At 53.8% G+C, this 18,969-nt stretch overlaps 2 protein-coding genes across 3 annotated transcripts in view; one reads left to right on the forward strand and one right to left on the reverse strand.

Annotated features, from left to right (window-relative positions):
* Brsk1 (BR serine/threonine kinase 1) overlaps window positions 1-3,543 on the reverse strand; it is a 25,960-nt gene extending 22,417 nt beyond the window's left edge. The window contains 3 exon segments of the mRNA XM_015505344.2: window positions 2,878-2,950; window positions 3,050-3,246; window positions 3,526-3,543. Coding sequence (XP_015360830.1) covers window positions 2,878-2,950; window positions 3,050-3,246; window positions 3,526-3,543 — 288 coding nt within the window.
* On the forward strand, window positions 2,785-18,279 carry Hspbp1 (HSPA (Hsp70) binding protein 1). Of its 2 annotated transcripts, none has more exons than XM_048791665.1 (8): window positions 2,785-2,922; window positions 3,524-3,822; window positions 6,332-6,536; window positions 8,200-8,424; window positions 13,037-13,192; window positions 13,282-13,378; window positions 13,822-13,933; window positions 17,837-18,279. In XM_048791665.1, the coding sequence occupies exons 2-8, from the start codon at window positions 3,619-3,621 to the stop codon at window positions 17,909-17,911; spliced, it is 1,074 nt and encodes a 357-aa protein (XP_048647622.1). In that variant the 5' UTR covers window positions 2,785-2,922; window positions 3,524-3,618; the 3' UTR covers window positions 17,912-18,279. The 2 variants fall into 2 exon arrangements, with proteins under 2 accessions (XP_048647622.1, XP_015360892.1); XM_015505406.2 differs by lacking the exon at window positions 2,785-2,922 and adding an exon at window positions 3,034-3,190.
* Window positions 18,280-18,969: the final 690 nt, after the last annotated feature.

Consider the following 18,969-nt stretch of genomic DNA (forward strand, 5'->3'; position numbering starts at 1 on the left):
AAAGAGAGAGAGAGAGAGAGAGAGAGAGAGAGAGAGAGAGAGAGACGGAGTGCTGGGCAGGCAGGGGCTGAGACAGAAAAGAGGGACTGGTCGGCAGGAAGGTCATAGAGACAGGGACAGGGGCCAGCAGGGGTGGGGATGTGATATGGAGAAAAACAGATGTGATGACAAGACAAATGCAGAGAGACAAAAAGAGGGACATGGGTGGGGACTAACAGGGGACATGGAGGGGCCACACAGGTGAGGAACCAGTGCTGGGCAAGATGGGGACAAACTGGAGGCAAGAAGAGGGGGAGGCAGAGGCAGAGAAGGGAAAGAATTTTGGGTGCTGACCCAAGAGTGGTCTCTGTTCCCCAGGTCCCCCAAGATCACCCACCCTGTGCTCCTTGGCTAAGCTGTAGCTCCATCAGCATCAGGGTCCCACATCTCAGGGTGCTTTTGGATTCTCCTGCTCCTACAGAGAAACTTTCTGAATCCCCTGAGCTCCAATATATATGTATATACACACACACACACATACACACACACACACACACACATACACACACACACACACACATATATATTAGATTCCTATGCATTCTGTGCTTGTCATAGGTCCCGGAACTCATTATACAAGCTCCACTATAATCCATACATCTCCACTGGACACATCCATCCACATATGTGTGTTCAATCTGTGGGTAATTCACATACTCCATTAGATTTCCACATAATATAGACTGTTTGAGATACTCAGAGGTGTTGGCACCCTTTTCATCTCCAAGTCCTCTACAGAGTGTGCCATGATCCTTTAGGCTCCTATGAGATGCTCATGTCTATGCAACTACCCTTGTTCCATGAATCTTTACTGAGTGCCAAAACTGAGCCAGGCACTGTTCCTATGGTAAGGATATGGCAGGGAACTGGGTCTGCACAAATGCCTGCCCTATGGACCTTCCACAATAATGGGAGAGACAGCTGATTAACAAGGTAAACAAGCAAAATCATCATTAGACATGTCAGACAGTCATGGTCCATGCTGAAGAGGTTACTAATGTGGGAAAGGGGTTAGGTACATCTGCTGAATGGCACATGATTTTTAGATACAGTGGCCAGGAAGCAAAATGAACTATGCAGACAAATAGGGCAGTCCAGGAAGAGGAAACAGCAAATTCTAAAGTCCTGAGGCAGAAATGTGCCTGGGTGCTGTAGCAACACTGAAGGGGCCAGTGTGGCCAGAAAAGAATGAGCAAGGCAGAGAGAGGAAAGGGAGGCCAAGAAGCAGATTTACACAGTCTTAGAAGCACAGTGGCCATATATCCTGGGTTATACCTATGTAAACATTAATTGGGCCTCCTTTCTCTCTGAAGTGTCACTACAGAGGGAAAGTTATATGATCACATTCTTTATAGGTCATTTTAAAGCCTGAGGTTTTATAGGCACATGTGTTTTTTCATCTAGACTACAAGGGTATTATTTATGCACTCATATATGCAACATTACATCATATAATGTGACATGCTCTATGTATGTCACATTATACTACAGGTATTATGCATAGTCACATGTACACAGATGTCTACACCCTAATTCCCAGACCTGTAAATATGTCATGTGACAAAAGTAATGTTGCAGATGTGATTAAGGATCTTGAGCTGGGGAGAGTGTCCTAGTTATCTGGGTGGCCCAATGTCATCACAGGACAAAGGAGGGTCAGAGTCAGACAGGGAGATGAGGAGAAGGCAGCAGAGGTCTGAGTGACATGGCCACAAGCTAAGGGAGAAGGGTGCCTTCTAGAAAATGGAAAAGGCAAGGGAAACAGTCTCCTCAAGAGCCTTCAGAAGGAATCCTGCTGACCCCTTGATTTCAGCCCACTGACACTCACTTTGGACTTCTGCCCTCCAGATCATCAGGATAATAAATGTGTATTGTTTTAAGACACCAAGCTTTTGGGAGTTTGTTAACAGCAGCAATATAAACTAATACAGTGGAATACTCAAAACCCAGATCCTATCCACATCACAGAGCTCCCAATACCCACAGTCCTTCTTATCTTTGCTCCAAGTAATCCTTTGCACAACCGAGGCCAGCAGGTCTCCGGTATCTCCTAGCTGGTGGCCTCACCTGAAGTTGAGCACACCCTTGTGGATGGGGAGGGCCTTCTATGCAGACCAAGATGCGGTTTCTTTAAGCCCAGCCCCAGGCAAACACCCTGCAGACCTAAGCCCCAAATTTGCTGCACGGAGGCCTAGGGCCTCCCTTCACCCTGGCTCCCTTGGCTCTCTGAATCCTGACGGAGGTTCTGGTGGCCTCCAGAATTTCCTCCTCTCTGCTTGGCAGGACTCAGATGAGTGCATGAGGGATGATAAGCGAGGTCCTCACTGCAGCCTCATTTGACAAATGGAGAGACTGAGTCCAGGAGAGAGGCCTAAGGCTGCACAAGTTGTATATCAGGGCTGAGATCCCAGGGCTACAGTAGTGGGGATAAAATCAGATTTGGGCATGCAGTGGTGCATGCCTGTATCCCAGCAACCCAGAAGGAGGAGGCCAGAAGACTGCCAAGTTTGAGGTCAGCCCCAGCTATTTAGAGAAGGCCTTGTCTCAAAATAAATAGAAAGGATTGGGAATGTGGTTCGGTGGTAGAGCGCTTGACTACCATGCACATGGTTCATGGTTCGATCCCCAGCACCTAAGGAAAAAAAAAAAAAGTCTAGGCACCCACGCTCCTGAGGGGGAGGGACTAGGCAGCGCAAGCAGCGAGAGGGGGCGTGGCCTACTAGGGGGGGCGGCCCAACCGGAGCAGCTGAAGCGCCAGGAGCTGAGGCGGGGCTTAACTGGGAGAGGCCGAAAGGCCTAGAACAGGGGAGGGGGAACATGGATGGGGGCTGGGCTCACGCCGGCGTGGGTGGAGTTTGCGATGAGGAGGCGGGGCTCGCTAAGGTGAGCGAGCTGAGTAGAAGAGGTGGTGCTAGTGGGAGGAGGGGCCATCCGGGAGGCGGGGCCGAGTGCGGTATCCGCCCCCAGCACTGGCTCTGAGCCAAGGGCAGGCGGCTTCAGCCTCACCTACCGCGCGAGGTTGGGTTGGGTGGGTGACTCAGGCACTTCCGGGAGGAACCGTGCGTATTTCCGGCCAAGATGGCGGCGCCCAGCAGAGTCAGGTGCGGGCGACTGTGTCTTTAGGCGCGGCGGGGGCTCGAGGCTCGGGAAGGTGAGATCTGCCCCGCTACGGCGACCCTCCTCGGAGAGGAGGGAAGAGTCCTGTTGCTAAGGAGAACGGAGGAGCAGCTTATTGCAATGGAGGCGGGATAGTTGGGTTGCTAAGAGACGGGGACGCACGTAGTGGAGATGGGGGAGGGGATTTGTTGTTAGGGAGAGTGGGTGGGGCTTGTTGCTATGGAAGAAGGAAGGGCTTATGACTTTGGGGAAGGGTCCAGTTGGTATGAAGGAAGGGAAGGGGGCTGTGGTTAACCCAGGTGTGGGCAGAGAGGTTTGAGGTCATGGGGGGACGCCGAGCTCCCCTAAAGTGCCACCTTCTCAGCAGACCCCCAGGAATCGACCCATCAGGACGACCGAGCTGCCTCAGCGGTGACCACCTTCTCTCCCACAACATATTCTATCCTCCTTCACAAACGGTCCATGGCAGACAAAGGCTCCGGGGGCAGTCGCCTCCCCCTGGCGCTGCCCGCAGCATCTCAGGGTTGTTCCTCAGGGGGCAGCGGCTCTTCAGCAGGGGGCTCGGGCAATCCCCGGCCCCCACGCAACCTCCAAGGCTTGCTGCAGATGGCCATCACGGCGGGCTCTGAGGAGCCAGATCCCCCTCCAGAACCCATGAGTGCGGAGGTAAAGTATTGGGACCCAAGAAGCTGGGGTGGGGGGCCTGGGAACAGAGGTGTCTTGGAAAGTGTGGCTTGGGGAACTAGTAGCTTGGGGTTTCCTGGATGGGGGCAGGATCCCAGACATGGAAGCATGGTAGGCTGTATTTGTGCTGCATAGGGTCATTGTAGAGGTCAGATGTCAAGTGTCTTAGGGGACAGATGCTTCTATTCCAGCACTGTTCTGGGAGGCAGAATAGCTTTCTGGGTTCAAACAAACACAAACAAACCAACAAAAAGGCTCTTTAGAACCAGACAAACCTGGATTCAACCTTGTCAGGCTGTGTGACCTTGGGTATTTTATTTAATCTTTCTGAGTCTCCAGATCTTCATTTATTTGCAGTGTTGATAAGGAGAAAAGGACTTCTCATTCTTTTTCTTTTGATACTGGGGATTGACCCCACGGGTGCTTAACCACTGAGCTACATCCCCCAAAATGTCCTCAGCCCTTTCTTATTTTTTATTTTGAGACAAGGCCTTGCTAAGTTGCTGAGGTTGACATGGAACTTGGTATCCTCCTGCCTTAGTGTCCTGGGTCTCTGAGATCACAGCATGGTGCTTGGCTATAACCATACTCCTTAGGGGGGCTCAGAGTCCAGTATCAGTTGCCTGCACATCATGCCCTGTGCTTAGGCAGCACATCAGCTTGACTTCAGTCAGACTGTACCAGTTGCCAATGGTGTGACCTTGCCTTGTATAAGTCACAACTTCTCTGTGCTTCTGTTTTCTTATCTGTGGATTGGGAATAATGGTAATACCTCATAGAGTTGTTTTGAAGATTGATAGCAACATTTATTGGATGTAGTATTTAATTGGCAATTACTGAATGGTGCTAATCCACTTATATATATCATGTCATCAAACCCTTAAAACAATAAAGTAGGAAACAAGCACAGAAAGGTTAGTTTGCTCAAGTTTATCTAGAACTGTGACTACAGAGCCCTCTTATGAGGACTTAACACGGGGCCTGGCAAAAAAAGAAAAAAAAAGTTTCCGTTGTTAACTCTCAGCTCTTGCTCCTTTGACCTAGCGGCAGGTTTGATCACACTGCCTCCGACAATTGTTCTTTAGGACGATGTAGTCTCCTGGTGTCCATCACTGGCCCCCACCCATCCTCTCCCTTGTTGACTCTTCCTTGTTCCCCACTTCTTAATAATGGAATGCACCAGGACCAGTCCTGGGATCTCTTTTCTTATCCATACTCTCTTCCTGCTTGTGTTGAGCCATAACTATGACAAGTCTCAAATTTATGTCTCAAAGCAGTGGCCCTCCACTAGGAGCAGTTTTATCCCCCCAGGGGACAATTGGCAGTGAGTAGAAACGTTCTTGGTTGTTAGAGCTGGAAGGAGGGTGCTGCTGGCATCTAGTGGTTGCAGGTCAGGGATGCCAGTGTGCAGAACAGTCTCCCCCCCCCCCCGACCCGATACACACAGAATGATCACGCTCAGCGTCAGTAGAGCCAAGTGGAGAAAGTCATCGGAGCCAGGTCTCTGATCTGAACTTCAGGCAGCCTTTTCTGTGTTCCACCTGGGTGTATAGACCACAGCCAGACCCACCAGGCTGGAAAGGGGGCTCTGTCGGTGCTGCACCCACTCTGAGTCTGCTGTTCTGCAGGCTGGCTGTCTCCTCCTAATTCCTTAGGACAAAAGCCCTGGGCTGGGCTGGGGCTCAGTGGTAGAGTGCTTGCCTAGCATGTGTGAGGCAATGGGCTTGATCCTCAGCACCACCTAAAAAAAATAAATATAGATACCACGTTCATCTGTGAATAAAAATAAAAAACAAAACACAAAACCTTGGGGTCATCCTGACTCCCTTCTCTCACCCCACATCTCAGCTCCTTACGGTTTTCTTTTTTTATAATAATCCTGGGGCCTGTTTCTCACCACTGCCTGGATCTCTACCTTAGCCTCCTGAGAATCTCCCCGCCCTGCCCTTCTGCCTCACTCTGTCTTTCTACTCCCTCTGCCCAGAGCCTCCCTGACCTTATTCTCAGACCCCAGGTCTTCACGGACAGCCACAGGGCGAGGCTTGACCTGCTCCTGGGGGTCCGTCCCCCCCCCCCGCGCGTCTTCTGCATCTGCCCGCTCTGTTGGCTCCTGGCCACTCCCTCTGCCTGGAGTGTTCATCTCTGGTATCTGCCTGGCTCTTCTGTCGCCAGCCTTATGCACCACGGCCTGCCTAACCGTCACGTCCAGTCTGCACCCCCCCAGTGGCCCACCTCCCTCTGCTCACCTCACCAGCGAGCGGTGCTTGTCTGTGTCACTGGGCCGCGCGCTGCGTGGTGGTTGTTTCCCCTGCAGGAGTGTCTGTCTGCTGGCTCAGGACCAAGTTCCTAGTGCCCAGAAAAGAGCCTAGGAATAAAACGATGCTCCACAGATACTTGTCACAGAGGGCAGTCAGCCTCCCAGTTGGCTGTTCCTAATACCGTCACTCCCTAACTAGCTATGGCTGTTTCCCTCTTCATCCTTGTCCTCCAGCGTCGTCAATGGCTGCAGGAGGCCATGTCAGCCGCCTTCCGAGGCCAGCGAGAGGAGGTGGAGCAGATGAAGAGCTGTCTCCGAGTGTTGTCCCAGCCCACGCCGCCCATGGCTGGTGAAGCTGAAATGGCTAATGACCAGCAGGAGCGCGAGGGGGCCCTGGAGCTGCTGGCTGACCTGTGTGAGAACATGGACAATGCTGCAGGTAACCCCTCATCCCCTACCAGTGCCTGTTGCCTCTGTCCACATCTCAGACAGCTCAGCCTCGTCACCATTTCTCTTGAGGACCGCACCACCAGCCCCACCCCAGCCTCTAGCCTCCCCTTCCAGCCACCAGGAGCAAGGCCCTTCTTGGACCCTATTAAGTCAGCCTGGTGGTGGCTTCTGTCCACTACTTGCCTAATGAGTCCTGAGACTCGTCATTTCTCTGTTGTATGCTGGGCATCCACGGCTACTTCCCAGAGTATGAGTGGGAAGGTGGTTTTGGGTGGAGTGGTCAGGTAAGGCCTCCTTGAGGGGCCATGTTTGATCGGAGACCTGAGAAGGTGAGTTGTGGGATTATCTGGAAAGAGCATTCCAGTGGCAGGGACAGCCAGGGCAAAGGTCATGAGGTGGGAATGTGCATCTCCTGTTCAGAGACTTAGGAAGGCCTTGAGGCAGGGCAGAGCAAGTGAGGGTCCAGGGTCGGGAATGACATGGGCATGAGGCCTTGCAGACTGAGGTGCATGCTCTGGTCTTGTCCTAATATGGCTGAGCCTGTAAGCCCGAGCTGGTGGGTGCCGAGTCAGGGTTTGGGTTGGACTTCACTTCCACGGCTGCTTAGTGCAGACTGTGCTGCTTCGCGGCATGTGAGTTTGGTCCTGAGAGCTCTTGAAGCCCTGGGTACCTCCTGTGTCCATGGGCTCGTGAGGATGGGAGGTGGGAGCTGCATGGGACTCCATTTGCCTTGCTGCAGGTCTGGCAAACGTGCAGGGCAGGGGGTTCAGGTGTCTTACTTTGGATGTGGGAAGATGAGGTTTGGGAAGGCCTCCCTGCTCCAGGTGTGGGAGCACATTCGGTGCTCTGGGTTTCCTGTTTCCCAGGCATAACTGGGCAGTGAACACTGTGCCCCCAGTCCACAGGACGGCTTTTGTGACTTTTGTCTGATTCGTCTTCCACTTGATTGGGAAATCTCTTGGGCAGCTGCCGCGTGCTAAGTGTGCGAGTCTCCAGGCACAGCAGCGGTGACCAGTAACCAAGGGAGAAAGAGCTGCCGTCCCCTTTCCTCCTGGTCTGCTCTGCACGTGTGTGTGTGTGCATGTGAACTCTCTTTTTTCCTTTTCCTTTTATTACTGATACTGGGGATTGAACCAGGGCCTCATAGCTGCCAGGTAAGCACTCTACCACTGAGCCACATCCCCAGCCCTTTTTATTTTTTATTTGGAGACAGGGTCTTGCTGAGTTGGGCCTCACTGAGTTGCTGAGGCTGGCCCTGATTTGTGGTCCTCCTGCCCCAGCCTCCTGAACCCCTGGGACCACAGGTGTGGCCATTGTTTCTGGCCAGCTTTTCTCTTCCTTGATGTGGCTGGCTGTTTCCTTGGTAAAACCATGCAGTGCTGGTGAGGGTGGGCTGTGCAGAGTGTCCTCTCCCATATTCCTTGGCCTTACTTCCATTGAGGCAAAATCCACAGGACCGAAGTGGCCATTGGCAAGCAGTACGACTGCATGGTGTGTAGTGTGCTCACAGTGTCAGGCCATCACCTCCAAACGAGACCCCATGCCCATGTCCCGTCCCTGTATGCTGAGGTGTCGGGGTTAGCACACAACCTGTGAGTTCCGGGCTGCCACTCAGCCCAACCCTGACTTCTGCCTTCCTGTCTGTGGCACAGATTTCTGCCAGCTGTCAGGCATGCACCTGCTGGTGGGCCGGTACCTGGAGGCGGGGGCTGCAGGGCTGCGGTGGAGGGCGGCTCAGCTCATCGGCACATGCAGTCAGAACGTGGCGGCCATCCAAGAGCAGGTGCTGGGCCTCGGGGCCCTTCGCAAGCTGCTGCGGCTGCTGGACCGGGATGCCTGCGACACGGTACGCGTCAAGGCCCTCTTCGCCATTTCCTGTGAGTGTCCCAAGTGTCTGGGTGTGGGGTAGGGCTGGGGCCAGTGCTGTCCAGGCGGGGTCCCCACCAGGGGCAGAGGGAGGGGCATCTCCTTTTTCCTTTACTTCGTGTCTGTTGGGAGCATCGACCTCTCCTAGGTGACGCCAGCCATGCGGGATGGTGCTAGTGGACAGTGCTCTGTTCCAGTTGAGTGCCTTGCACCCACAGTCTCAGCCCTGCTCTGTCCATGCCTGGGGCCAGTTCACTCTCCCTGGGACCATCCTGTGTGCCATGGGGTGTTGAGCCATGTCCCCGGCCACCACCCAGTGTGGCACTGCAGAGTCCCTGGGTGGAGACCCACGGCAGCTCTGCCTTTGACCCTGACGGGCTGTTTCCCAGGAACTGTGGTGCGGATGGAGGCTTGCCCAGGGTTTGTGCAGCTCCTACTGGCCCCAGCTCCTGGGTGACATGTTGTGGGGTGCTTGTTCCAGGCCGGGGTGACTGCTCAGGCCCCACACTCACCCCCTGAGTTAGGGACCACAGTGTCCCCTCCGCTCTGCACAGAGGAGGGTCCAGGGCAGGGAGGCCCTGGGAGGACACGGGGAGCAGGGCAGAGCCCAGCGGCATTGCTTTTGTGTTTCGGGGCCTGCGGGCTGCTCCAGGACCCCCGTGGACGGCCTTGTGTTTTTAATAGTTTTATTGGGATGTAAGTCACATGCCACACGCTGTCCTGTTACGGTGTACAGTTTAGTCCCTCCCAGTGTGTTCACACGGTCGTGCAGCCCTGTCCATTTCCAGATCCTTCTCATCACCAAGTGCGATCCTGTAGGTGTCAAACAGCCCTGTCCATCTCCCCCAGCCCTGTCCATCTCCCCCAGCCCTGTCCACCTCCCCCCAGCCCTGTCCATCTCCCCCCAGCCCGTGTCCACGTCTGTCTGCCTTACTCTCATGGCCTTGCGTCTCCTGGGCTTTCTGTGTGCACAGAATTGAGCGACCTTTTGTGTTGGGGTCTTTGGGCACGTGGCCGTCCCTGCTGTAGTGTGTGCCACGCCGCTTTCCTTTTTATGGCTGAGTGACGTGCCCTGTGTGGGTGCAGCATGTCTGCTGCCCACCCAACTGCTGATGGGTGTCTGAGGCGTTTGAGTCCTTGGCTGTTGTGAGCGTGAACGTGGGTGTACCAGTCTGGACGTAAGTTTTTTCCCACTGGGGACGTCGGTGGGAGTGGGCTTGCTAGGTCACGTGGTGACTCCGTGTTTTTCTGCTCCTGGTCGACTGTTTCTTAACTCTGGCAGCCGCACGTGATTATGGAAGTGGGGCATGGGGAGGGCCCCCCACCCCTGTTCCTGAGCCCTGGTCTCCTGTCTGTTCCTGTGACATGGGCAGATGGCGCTGGGCAAAGAGACCAGGGAGAGGAGCTGGAGGGTCTGTAGGAAGGATGGCTGTGGTGGGGGTGGGAAGGAAGCATTCTAGCTGGGGAGGAGTCACAGAGAGGGGCAATTGGAATGTCATGGCATAGACTAGGGAGGTGAGCGACAGACACGTCTTAGCTAGCTGTGGTGGTTACCCCTGTATTCATAGACTCCAAAGGCTGAGGCAGGAGGATTGCAAGTTCAAGGCCAGCCAGCAACTTAGTGAGGCCCTAAAGCAATTTAGCAAAGCCTTGTCTCAAAATAACAAAGGGCTGGGGAGGCTGGGTCTGGTGGCACACCTGTAATCTGAGCGGCTTGGGAGGCCGAGGCAGGAGGATCGCAAATTCAAAGCCAGCCTTTGCAAAAGCGAAGCACTAAGCAGCTCAGTGAGACCCTGTCTCTAAATAAAATACACAATATGTCTGGGGGTGTGGCTTAGGGGCCGAGTGCCCTGAGTTCAATCACTGGTACCAAAAAAGAAGTCATTAATTCAGTATTTAGAAGTCCGTGGGATAGTCACGTGGCTCATGGTTCAATAAGCTTGAAAGAATACACAGGAAAGTCCCTGCCCCAAGCCACCTGGTCCCTTTCTCAGAGGACACTGGCACACGTTTCTGCTCCCAGAGATCTTAGTGGATCTGTGAGCACATGTGTGTGAGATGTGTGCTGTGTGAATGAGGGTGGGGTGTGGGGTGTGTGCTTCGTGGGGTGTGGGCTGTGTGGGGTGTGGGCTGTGTGGGGTGTGGGCTGCATGGGGTGTGGGCTGTGTGGGGTGTGGGCTGCATGGGGTGTGGGCTGTGGGGGGGCTGTGGGGGATGTGTGCTGCATGGGGTGTGGGCTGTGGGGGGTGCTGTGTGCTGCGTGGGGTGTGGGCTGTGTGGGGGTTGCTGTGTGAGTGAGGGTGTGTTGTGTGTTGGGTGAGTGGGGTGGGGTTTGTGTTTGTGGGGTGCAGGTTGTGTGTCAGGTGAACCTGTATGGTGTGTGGCGTGAGGTGTGTGAGCACAGAACTCAGAGCACACAGACGCACACAAGCCTGTTTTCCTCCCGCCCGTTGGCATGTACCTGGTGGAGCGTTGTCCCCACTGTCTGGACCTTGAGTCACTCAGCAGCAGGGGCTTCGCATCTTTGCCCAGTCCGGGGGGCAGGGGAAGCCTGGGGCGCAGCCCCCTCCAGTCCTCCTTGCTTTTTGGTTGTGGGGAGCAGGGAGTCACCGAGCACCCTGCTGAGCTCTGGGCGGGTGGTGCCTCATTCCAGGCCACAGTGCCCTCTGAGACCAAGTGCTGGAGGCCAGCCTGCATGTGGCCCTGGTGGGCAGAGGTTTGGTGAAGGCTGCTGAGTGGCCTCACAGCGTGGCTGCGTCCCGAGAAGGTTGTCCTGTCAGGAGTTACGCTGCCATTTGTTTTGGAAGGAATTGACATACCCATTTTGAAGTGTGCAGTCCATGGGGCCTGCCCTTTCTTTGGTGGCTTTAGGGTGTGCCTACATGGTTGGCTTCTCTGCTGGGGGCTCCTCACGTGGGCCCTCCTGCTGTCCACGGTGGTGACCTTGCAGTATTAGCCCCACCTGGGGTCCAGGTGGGGGTGTGCCTATGGGGCCGGGGAAGGGGGGGGGAGCTTTGTGCTGGGGATTGAGCCTGGGGAGCTTTACCACTGAGTTGCATCCCCAGCTCTTTTTATTTTTTTAATATATATATTTTTGTTGTTGTAGGTGGACACAATGTCTTTATTTTGTTTTTATGTGGTGCTAAGGATCGAACCTGTTGCCTCATGCAGGCTAGGCGAGCGCTCTACCTCTTGAGCCACAACCCCAGCCCCTTTTTTAAGTTGTAAGTCAAGGTCTTGCTAAATTGCTGGGGCTGGCCTCAAGTAGCTGCAGGCTCACAGCAAAATGGAGTGGAAGGATCTGAGTTCCCAGGTCCCGTCTCCCTCTCGGCCTCCCTCTCGGCCTCCCTCATGGCCGGCATGCCTGCCAATGTCCTGTAGCTGGCCCCCTGCAGCGCGCAGCTCCCACCCTCCCTGCTGGGTAGTGCTCACTTAGGCTCCTCCTCGGCCCAGTAGCTCCTTTCTCTTCAGTGCTGATAAGTGCGACTTGTAAAGAACTTTTGGTGCTGTAGCTTGAACCCAGGGGCATCTGGGTTCAAACTTGGGATCCTCCTGAGTTGCTGGAATTGCAGGCGTGTGCCACTGTACCAGGCTAGCAGTACCTCCTTTTGATTCTCACGACTGCCTCAGAAGTAGTAGCTCTTGGATTTCCGTTTTACAGATGAGGAGAGTGAGGCCCAGAGAGCCAGTCTGTAGAGCACGCATGGCCTTTATCCTGAGGACAGAGAGAGCTCTGGAGGCCTCTGAGCAAGAGGGGGCAGTCTGGCCTCCAGGGAGTCAGCTTCTGGCAGGTTCTAGGCCTGCAGGGACAGGAGCCACAGTCAGGCCACCAGGTACCTGCACACGGGGTGTCAGTGAGGAGCACAGCCCTGCATTTCAGTCCACTTGAGTGTGAAGTGAGACCCCTGGGGCGGTGCCCATGCTCAGGGAAAGGCAGCTGTGCAGCTTTGGTTCGTGTACCCCACGACAGCCTCTGGAAGTGCTGTGTCCAACCGAGTGGCTTGGGGGTAATGGGCACACCAGGCTGTGGGACAGTGGCAGGAGTGAGGAAGTCGTGCTTCTACCAGCGCCAGCGGGTGAATGGATAGCAAAAGGCGAGTCCATACAGGGGATGTCATGCAGCTACGAGAGGAAAGGAGGTGCACATGGGCCTGAAAACGTGCTGCGGGATAGAAGGCAGACACAGAGGTCACAGTGTGTAGAGTGTCCAGGTTGGGCAGACCATGGAGACAGAAGGGAGACGGAAGGGGATGCGTGGTTGCAGGCTTGGGGAGGGGAAATTGGGAATGACTGTTCATGGGGCGGCGTGTTGAAAGTGTTCTGGGTTAGGAGGTGGGCCTGGTGGCACAACCTGGTGAGTCTGCAGGAACCACTGAGCTGTAGGCTTTGAAACAGGGAACTGTGTGGGTTAGGAATTATACCTTCAAAGGTACTTCAAAAAAAGGTAGATGAGATGGATGGGGACGGTGGAGATGGTGGTAATGGTAATGGTGGAGATGGTGGAGGGGAGGGTGATGGTGGGGAGGGTGATGGTGGAGATGGTGGTGGGGAGGTTGATGGTGGTGGTGGTAGTGGTGGTGATGGTGGTGGAGGGGTGACTCTGACCTCAGGGCCGTCCCGCAGGCCTTGTCCGGGAGCAGGAGGCTGGGCTGCTGCAGTTCCTCCGCCTGGATGGCTTCTCTGTGCTGATGCGGGCCATGCAGCAGCAAGTGCAGAAGCTCAAGGTCAAGTCGGCATTCCTGCTGCAGAACCTGCTGGTGGGCCACCCTGAACACAAAGGTGGGTGGCCTCCTCAAGGGAGCGGACATTCTGGGGAGGGTGCAGGGTGATGTGGGGACTGTCCTTCTCACCCCGCAGCCCTTCCCTAGGCACCCTGTGCTCCATGGGGATGGTCCAGCAGCTGGTGGCCCTCGTGCGGACAGAGCACAGCCCCTTCCATGAGCACGTGCTTGGAGCCCTGTGCAGGTGTGTGGGGCCCTGGGAGACAGGCCACGTGGTTCCCCATGGAGCACCTTGGGCATCCAGCTTCCTCCCCACCTGGGACCCAGGACTTGGAACCTTCCCTGAGGGGGTGCCAGGAATTTGGGGTCAGAGAGCCCTAATTTCCTCACCCTGGGAGAGGGAAGTCTTCCCTGCCTGCTCCCAACAGCTGCAGCAGAGCTGCCAAGCGTCTGCAGAATGGAGGAGGGGAGCCATGTGAGGGGTTCGGGGTGACGGGGGACTGCATGGCAGCCTGTGCCAAGTGTCTCTAGTCACCTAGCCTCTGAGATGATGTGGGACCAAGTGCCTTGTAGGGCAGCCACCTGCCTGGGCTCCCCTGGGGGGGTGGGGGGTGGGCAGCGTGCGTGGGGAACCTGGTCTGAGTGGCAGAGGGCTGTTCCTGAAAGCTGCTCCCTTGTCCCCTGTAGCCTGGTGACAGACTTCCCGCAGGGAGTGCGTGAGTGCCGGGAGCCCGAGCTGGGTCTGGAGGAGCTCCTCCGTCACCGCTGCCAGCTGCTGCAGCAGCACGAGGAGTACCAGGTGCGTGGGGTGGGCAGCGCTCCGCTGCTGGCTTGGCTCCCTCCCTCCCTGTCCACCTGGGTGCATCCCTCCTCAGCCATTCTGTGGTGGTCACGGGCACCCTGTGTCCGTGCAGGGCAGCGAGGAGGAGGGATGGTGGGTTAAAGATTTTCATTAAATTGATAAGAAACAAGTAAACGATGAATAATTGTATTATTGATTAGATAGTGTAATTAAAAAGTGATAAGTAACCCATTAGATACTAATTAACAGATAAGAAGTAATAATTCAGTAGATAAACGATGGGTCATTTAATAATTTAAGTCATTTAATAATTTTAGTGATTAATTCAGGGACCTGATTGGTAGGTGATGGATTCATGCTTACTGATGGTGCTTCAGCAGCCTGCCCGCCCCTGGGTTGTCCATTCCTCTGCTGGGCATGGAATAGGAGTGACCAGGAGAGGCCCGATACTCACCCTGGCTCTTTACCCTGACCTTGTCACAGGAAGCCGGAGACCTGCCTGGCTGGGCCTGGATTTCCAGTGTGAACCCCAGCCCCCTTTTACTTTCTTTTTAAAGGTTTTTTTTTTTTTTTTTTTTGTGGTGCTGGGGATTGAACCCAGGGCTTTGTGCATGCGAGGCAAGCGCTCTACCAACTGAGCCATATCCCCAGCCCTCTTTTTAAAGATTTTCAATAGCTTTCTTTCTTTATTTTGGTACTAGAGATTGAGCTCAGGGGTGCCTAACCATTGAGCCACATCCCCAGCTCTTTTTATGTTTTATTTTGAGACGGGGTCTCACTAAGTTTGCTTAGGGCCTTGCTATGTTGCTAAGGCTGGCCTTGAACTTTGATCCTCCTGCCTCAACCTCCCAAGCCACTGGGATTCAGGTGTTATCACAACACCTGCCTACTTTTAATAGATATCAAGAGATAGTTGGTGTATAATAAATGCACTTATCGAGAGTGTCCTGCTGGGCTGACCTTCCTTCTCCATCTTCCACTGGTTAGGTGATAGGGAGCCTGTGTGCCAGACCTGGACAGACGCTGGTCCATGTCATGGGGCATAAGGGGCGGCAGGGGACAGGTCGTCACAGACACTGTGTGTATATGGGTGTGTGATGCACCGTATGGTTTAATATGAACTGTTCTATGTGATGTGACATCAGAGCTAGAAGAACAGTGAAGAAAACCAAACCACTGAGGGCAGAGACTGCTGTGTGCAGCGGTCAGATGTCCGGCTGCCGTCGCTGCCATAGCAAGCGGCCGTAGCGTCTTGGTTATTCCTTTTGTGGTGCTGGGGGTGGAACCCGGGTCTCATGAGTGCTAGGCAGGCAGGCGTCCCCTGAGCTACATTCCTAGCCCACGGGGTGTCTTTTCTCTTTCTGTTTTTGGTCCTGGTGACTGAACCCAGGGACACTTGTCACTGAGCTATAGCATCCCATCTCTTTTTTTCTTATTTTGAGACACATTGCCCATGCTGGCCTCAGACTTCCCATCCTCCTGCCTCAGCCTCCTCAGTCCCTGGGATTGCAGGTGTGCACCACTGTGCCCAGTCAGCGGAATGTCTTAAAATAAGTTCACTTTCTCAGAGGGCTCTGGAGGCTCGGAGGCTAAAGCCACAGTGCCCGCAGCGCTGCGCTTTCTCTGGGGCCGGACCGCATTCTTCCTTGCTGCCCAGCTCTTGGTTGTTGCTGGCACTCAGAGAGTCCCTCGTGGTGGACGTATCAATCCAGCTCTCCTCTGTCTTCAGTGGCCTTCTTTCCTGGGGGTTCTGAACATCTTTCCAGATTTCTAGATATAAATCTGATTTTAATGTAATTCTGTCATTCAACATTCTCTAGTTGACTATCAGTCAGTCCTTTTTGGGGGGGGCTGTGCTGAGTATGGAACCCAGGGCCTCACACATGCTGAATATAAGCTGTGCCATTGAGTGAACCCCTCCTTACTGATGTTTAAAAGTTTTTTGTATTGCGGGTGGAATGAATACAGGGGTACTCTATTCACTTTTTTATTTTTTATTTTGAGACAATGTCTTGCTATTTTGCTGAGGCTGGCCTCAAACTTGTGATCCTCCTGCCTTAGCCTCCCATGTCACTGGGATTACAGGTGTGCGCCACTGTGCTAGGCTCCTGGTAATGTTTTTTGAACAGAATCTGTAGTTACATGATTCCAAACATCAAAACCAGAGGAGGGTAAACAGTGAAAGGCTCTTACCCACATCCTCAGCTGCCCTGTGCCTCCTCCAGGTCCTTGTGTACCCTCCCTAAGATACTAGGCTCGCATCTAAGCAGAGGTGCACATAGTTCTTCTTTTCCTCTCTTTTGTGCAGAATTAGCTCCTCATGACTGCAGTTACTTCCTGTCCTGTTCTCTTCCCTAACACCTCCCAGCATGCATTGCGCTTGGGTTCTTTCCTCGCTGGTGACAGCTGCAGGCTCTGCCTGGCTCCTCTGAGGTAGCTGTCCCCTAAGGGGTGTGCGGGTTCTTCTCTCTCCTGCTACCAACGCTGCTATAAGAATCATCTTTTATATACGTTATCTTGTACATCTGCAGAACGCGTTTCAAGAAGGCAAAAGGCTGCCTCAAAGTCAGAACCCAGGAGTGCTGGGGGTGCAGCGCGGTGGTGTAGCGCTCCCCAGAACACCCCGCCCCGGCCCCTGACAAAAAAGGAGGATAGTGGCTGCGGGTGTGCTTCGAGGATGGGGGGTGCAGGCCGTGCTGTTGGCTGCTGCCAGGTTGTCCCCGGCCAGGCACTCGGCTCCCCGCCTGCCCGTGTGGCCCGCCTCAGGCTAACTGTGCAAAGTGATTTTTCCTTCCAGCTTGCATTTCTCCCAGGAGTGAAATTAGGCATTTTTTTTCTTGTGAACAATAATTATTCATATCCTTTGTTCATTTATTTATTGTCCATTTATCCACCATTGAGCTACATCCTTAACCCTTTTAATTTTATTAAATTAACTAATTATTAATTTTTTGGTACCACGGGTTGAACCCAGAGGCACTTAACCACTGAGCCACATCCCCATCCCTTTTTATTTTTTTTAAGTTTCTTAGGGCCTTGCTTAACTGCCTAGGCTGGCCTGGAACTTGTGAATCTCTTGCCTCAATCTCCTGAGTTGGGGGGGATTACAGTTGTGGGCCGCTGCCCTCAGCTTTATTTTTTATTTGAGACAGGGTCTCACTGAGTTACTGAGGGTCTTGCTAAGTTACTGAGGCTGGCCTCCAACTTGCCATCCTCCTGCCTCAGCCTCCCAAGGCACTGAGACTACAAGGGCAAGGCACTGCACCCAGCTGGGGAGTGGAGTTTTCATTCGATATTTTATTTTAAATATTTTTTTAGTTGTAGATGGACACAATACTTTTTATTTACTCATTCATTCATTCATTTATTATTTTTATGTGGTGCTGAGGATTGAACTCAGTGCCTCACACATGTGAGGCAAGCACTCTGCCACTGAGCCACAATCTCAGCCCTATGTCGAGTTTTTAAAAGTGTTTAAGCATTAAGTATGCCAGAACTTTGTCATATAAATCACAAACACTTTCTCCCCAACTTATTTTCTTTCATTTTTTATCTGTAGTTTATCTGCCATGGAGGTCTTTTATCTTTTTTCCTGGTGTCTGGGGTTTGTATCTAGGGAAGGGATTTTGGGTATGGAGTGATGGGGTCAATCACTCTGGGGAGTCAGAGCGGCCTAAGGGTGCTGGTCTGAGAACCGACCGGTGTGGGGAGATCCCAGGTTCTAGCTCAGTAGTTCAGAAACCAGTGAGGAAAGAAAGCGAATCGTGGATCTGAGCTGTGGTCAGCAAAGCCTGGGTGGCTTCTCGGGTGGGCAGGAGTGGAGAGGACCTGCCCCTGCTACCATGCATGCTGGGCAGGGCCTGGCCTCTGCTCAGGTCTCCCTTCTCCCCCGCCATGCAGGAGGAGCTGGAGTTCTGTGAAAAGCTGCTACAGACCTGTTTCTCCAGCCCTACCGATGACAGCATGGATCGGTGAAAGGAGGTGGCTTCTCACCCTTCTCCGCGGGAGCCCCAGGCCTCCTGCCTCCCTCCCTCCCACCTGAGGCACTGTAGCCTTGTCGAGCCTGGGCCTGGGGCATGCCAGGCTGTCTCTGGGCTGCCCCCTGGAGGGGTCCAAGAAAGGCTTTGGCTCCTGGGACCCCCACCTCCCGTGCTTGCTCACCCTCAGCCCCTTTCTCATGTCTGCACTATTCTTCCAATAAAGGTGTTTCTCCTCCTCCCCCTTCACTGCCACCTTTGTCACCTCCTTTAAAGGGTGCTTGGGGGAGGGCAGGAGAGGCATGAGCTTGGGGAGACTTGGGGAGCCACTGGAGAGATAATAAAGGTGTTGCTGTTTGACCTGCAGAGCTGGCTGTTGTCTTTCCATCTCTGGCGTCTCTTCGGAGAGAACGTGGGGAACATCTGTGTTTTGGGGTTACCAACATCTCTGGTCTCCTTAGTGAGATTAGAGGTTCTAAGGTAGAAGCCATTCTTTCTCAGCATGCCTTGCAGTAGGCCAGTCATGGGACCTCACCTCCTCCAGTCAGAACCCATGGGAAGTCTCGCAGTGGGAGCTAGCGATGGAGGAGGCCCTGCCCAGGGTACATGCTGGCCACAGTGAGTAGAGGCACCTGGCTTAGAGAGGGTGAGCAGAGGTTGTGCCCCTAGTATCTGAGCTGGATGCTGGTGACAGTGGCTGCTGCATCCCAGGAGCAGGCTTGAGCTTGGACACAGGCTTTGATTTGACTGCAACTCACAACGCCTGTCTCTGGAGCCTCTCAGAGATTTGAGGGGAACCTCTTTATCCCCTTTAATCAGTTCCTTTTCTATTTAGCTAAAGGAAGATTTGTCATTTGCAACCAAGAGTCCTTGACTGATGCTGTTTTTCAATAAAGTCAGTTGAGCCCAGGGCGGTTAATCCTCAGATAAGTTCAGCAGGAATCAAACCTGGGTTTATCCCAAGGCTGTGGTGCTTCTCTGTGTCCGGGTTTCCCTGCTCCATGTGACTCATTGCTCTCATATAGATTGTACCTGTACATCAGGAATTTTTTAGTC

The sequence above is a fragment of the Marmota marmota genome, unplaced genomic scaffold, assembly GCF_001458135.2.
Source record: "Marmota marmota marmota unplaced genomic scaffold, marMar, whole genome shotgun sequence".
NCBI classification, from domain to species: domain Eukaryota; kingdom Metazoa; phylum Chordata; class Mammalia; order Rodentia; family Sciuridae; genus Marmota; species Marmota marmota.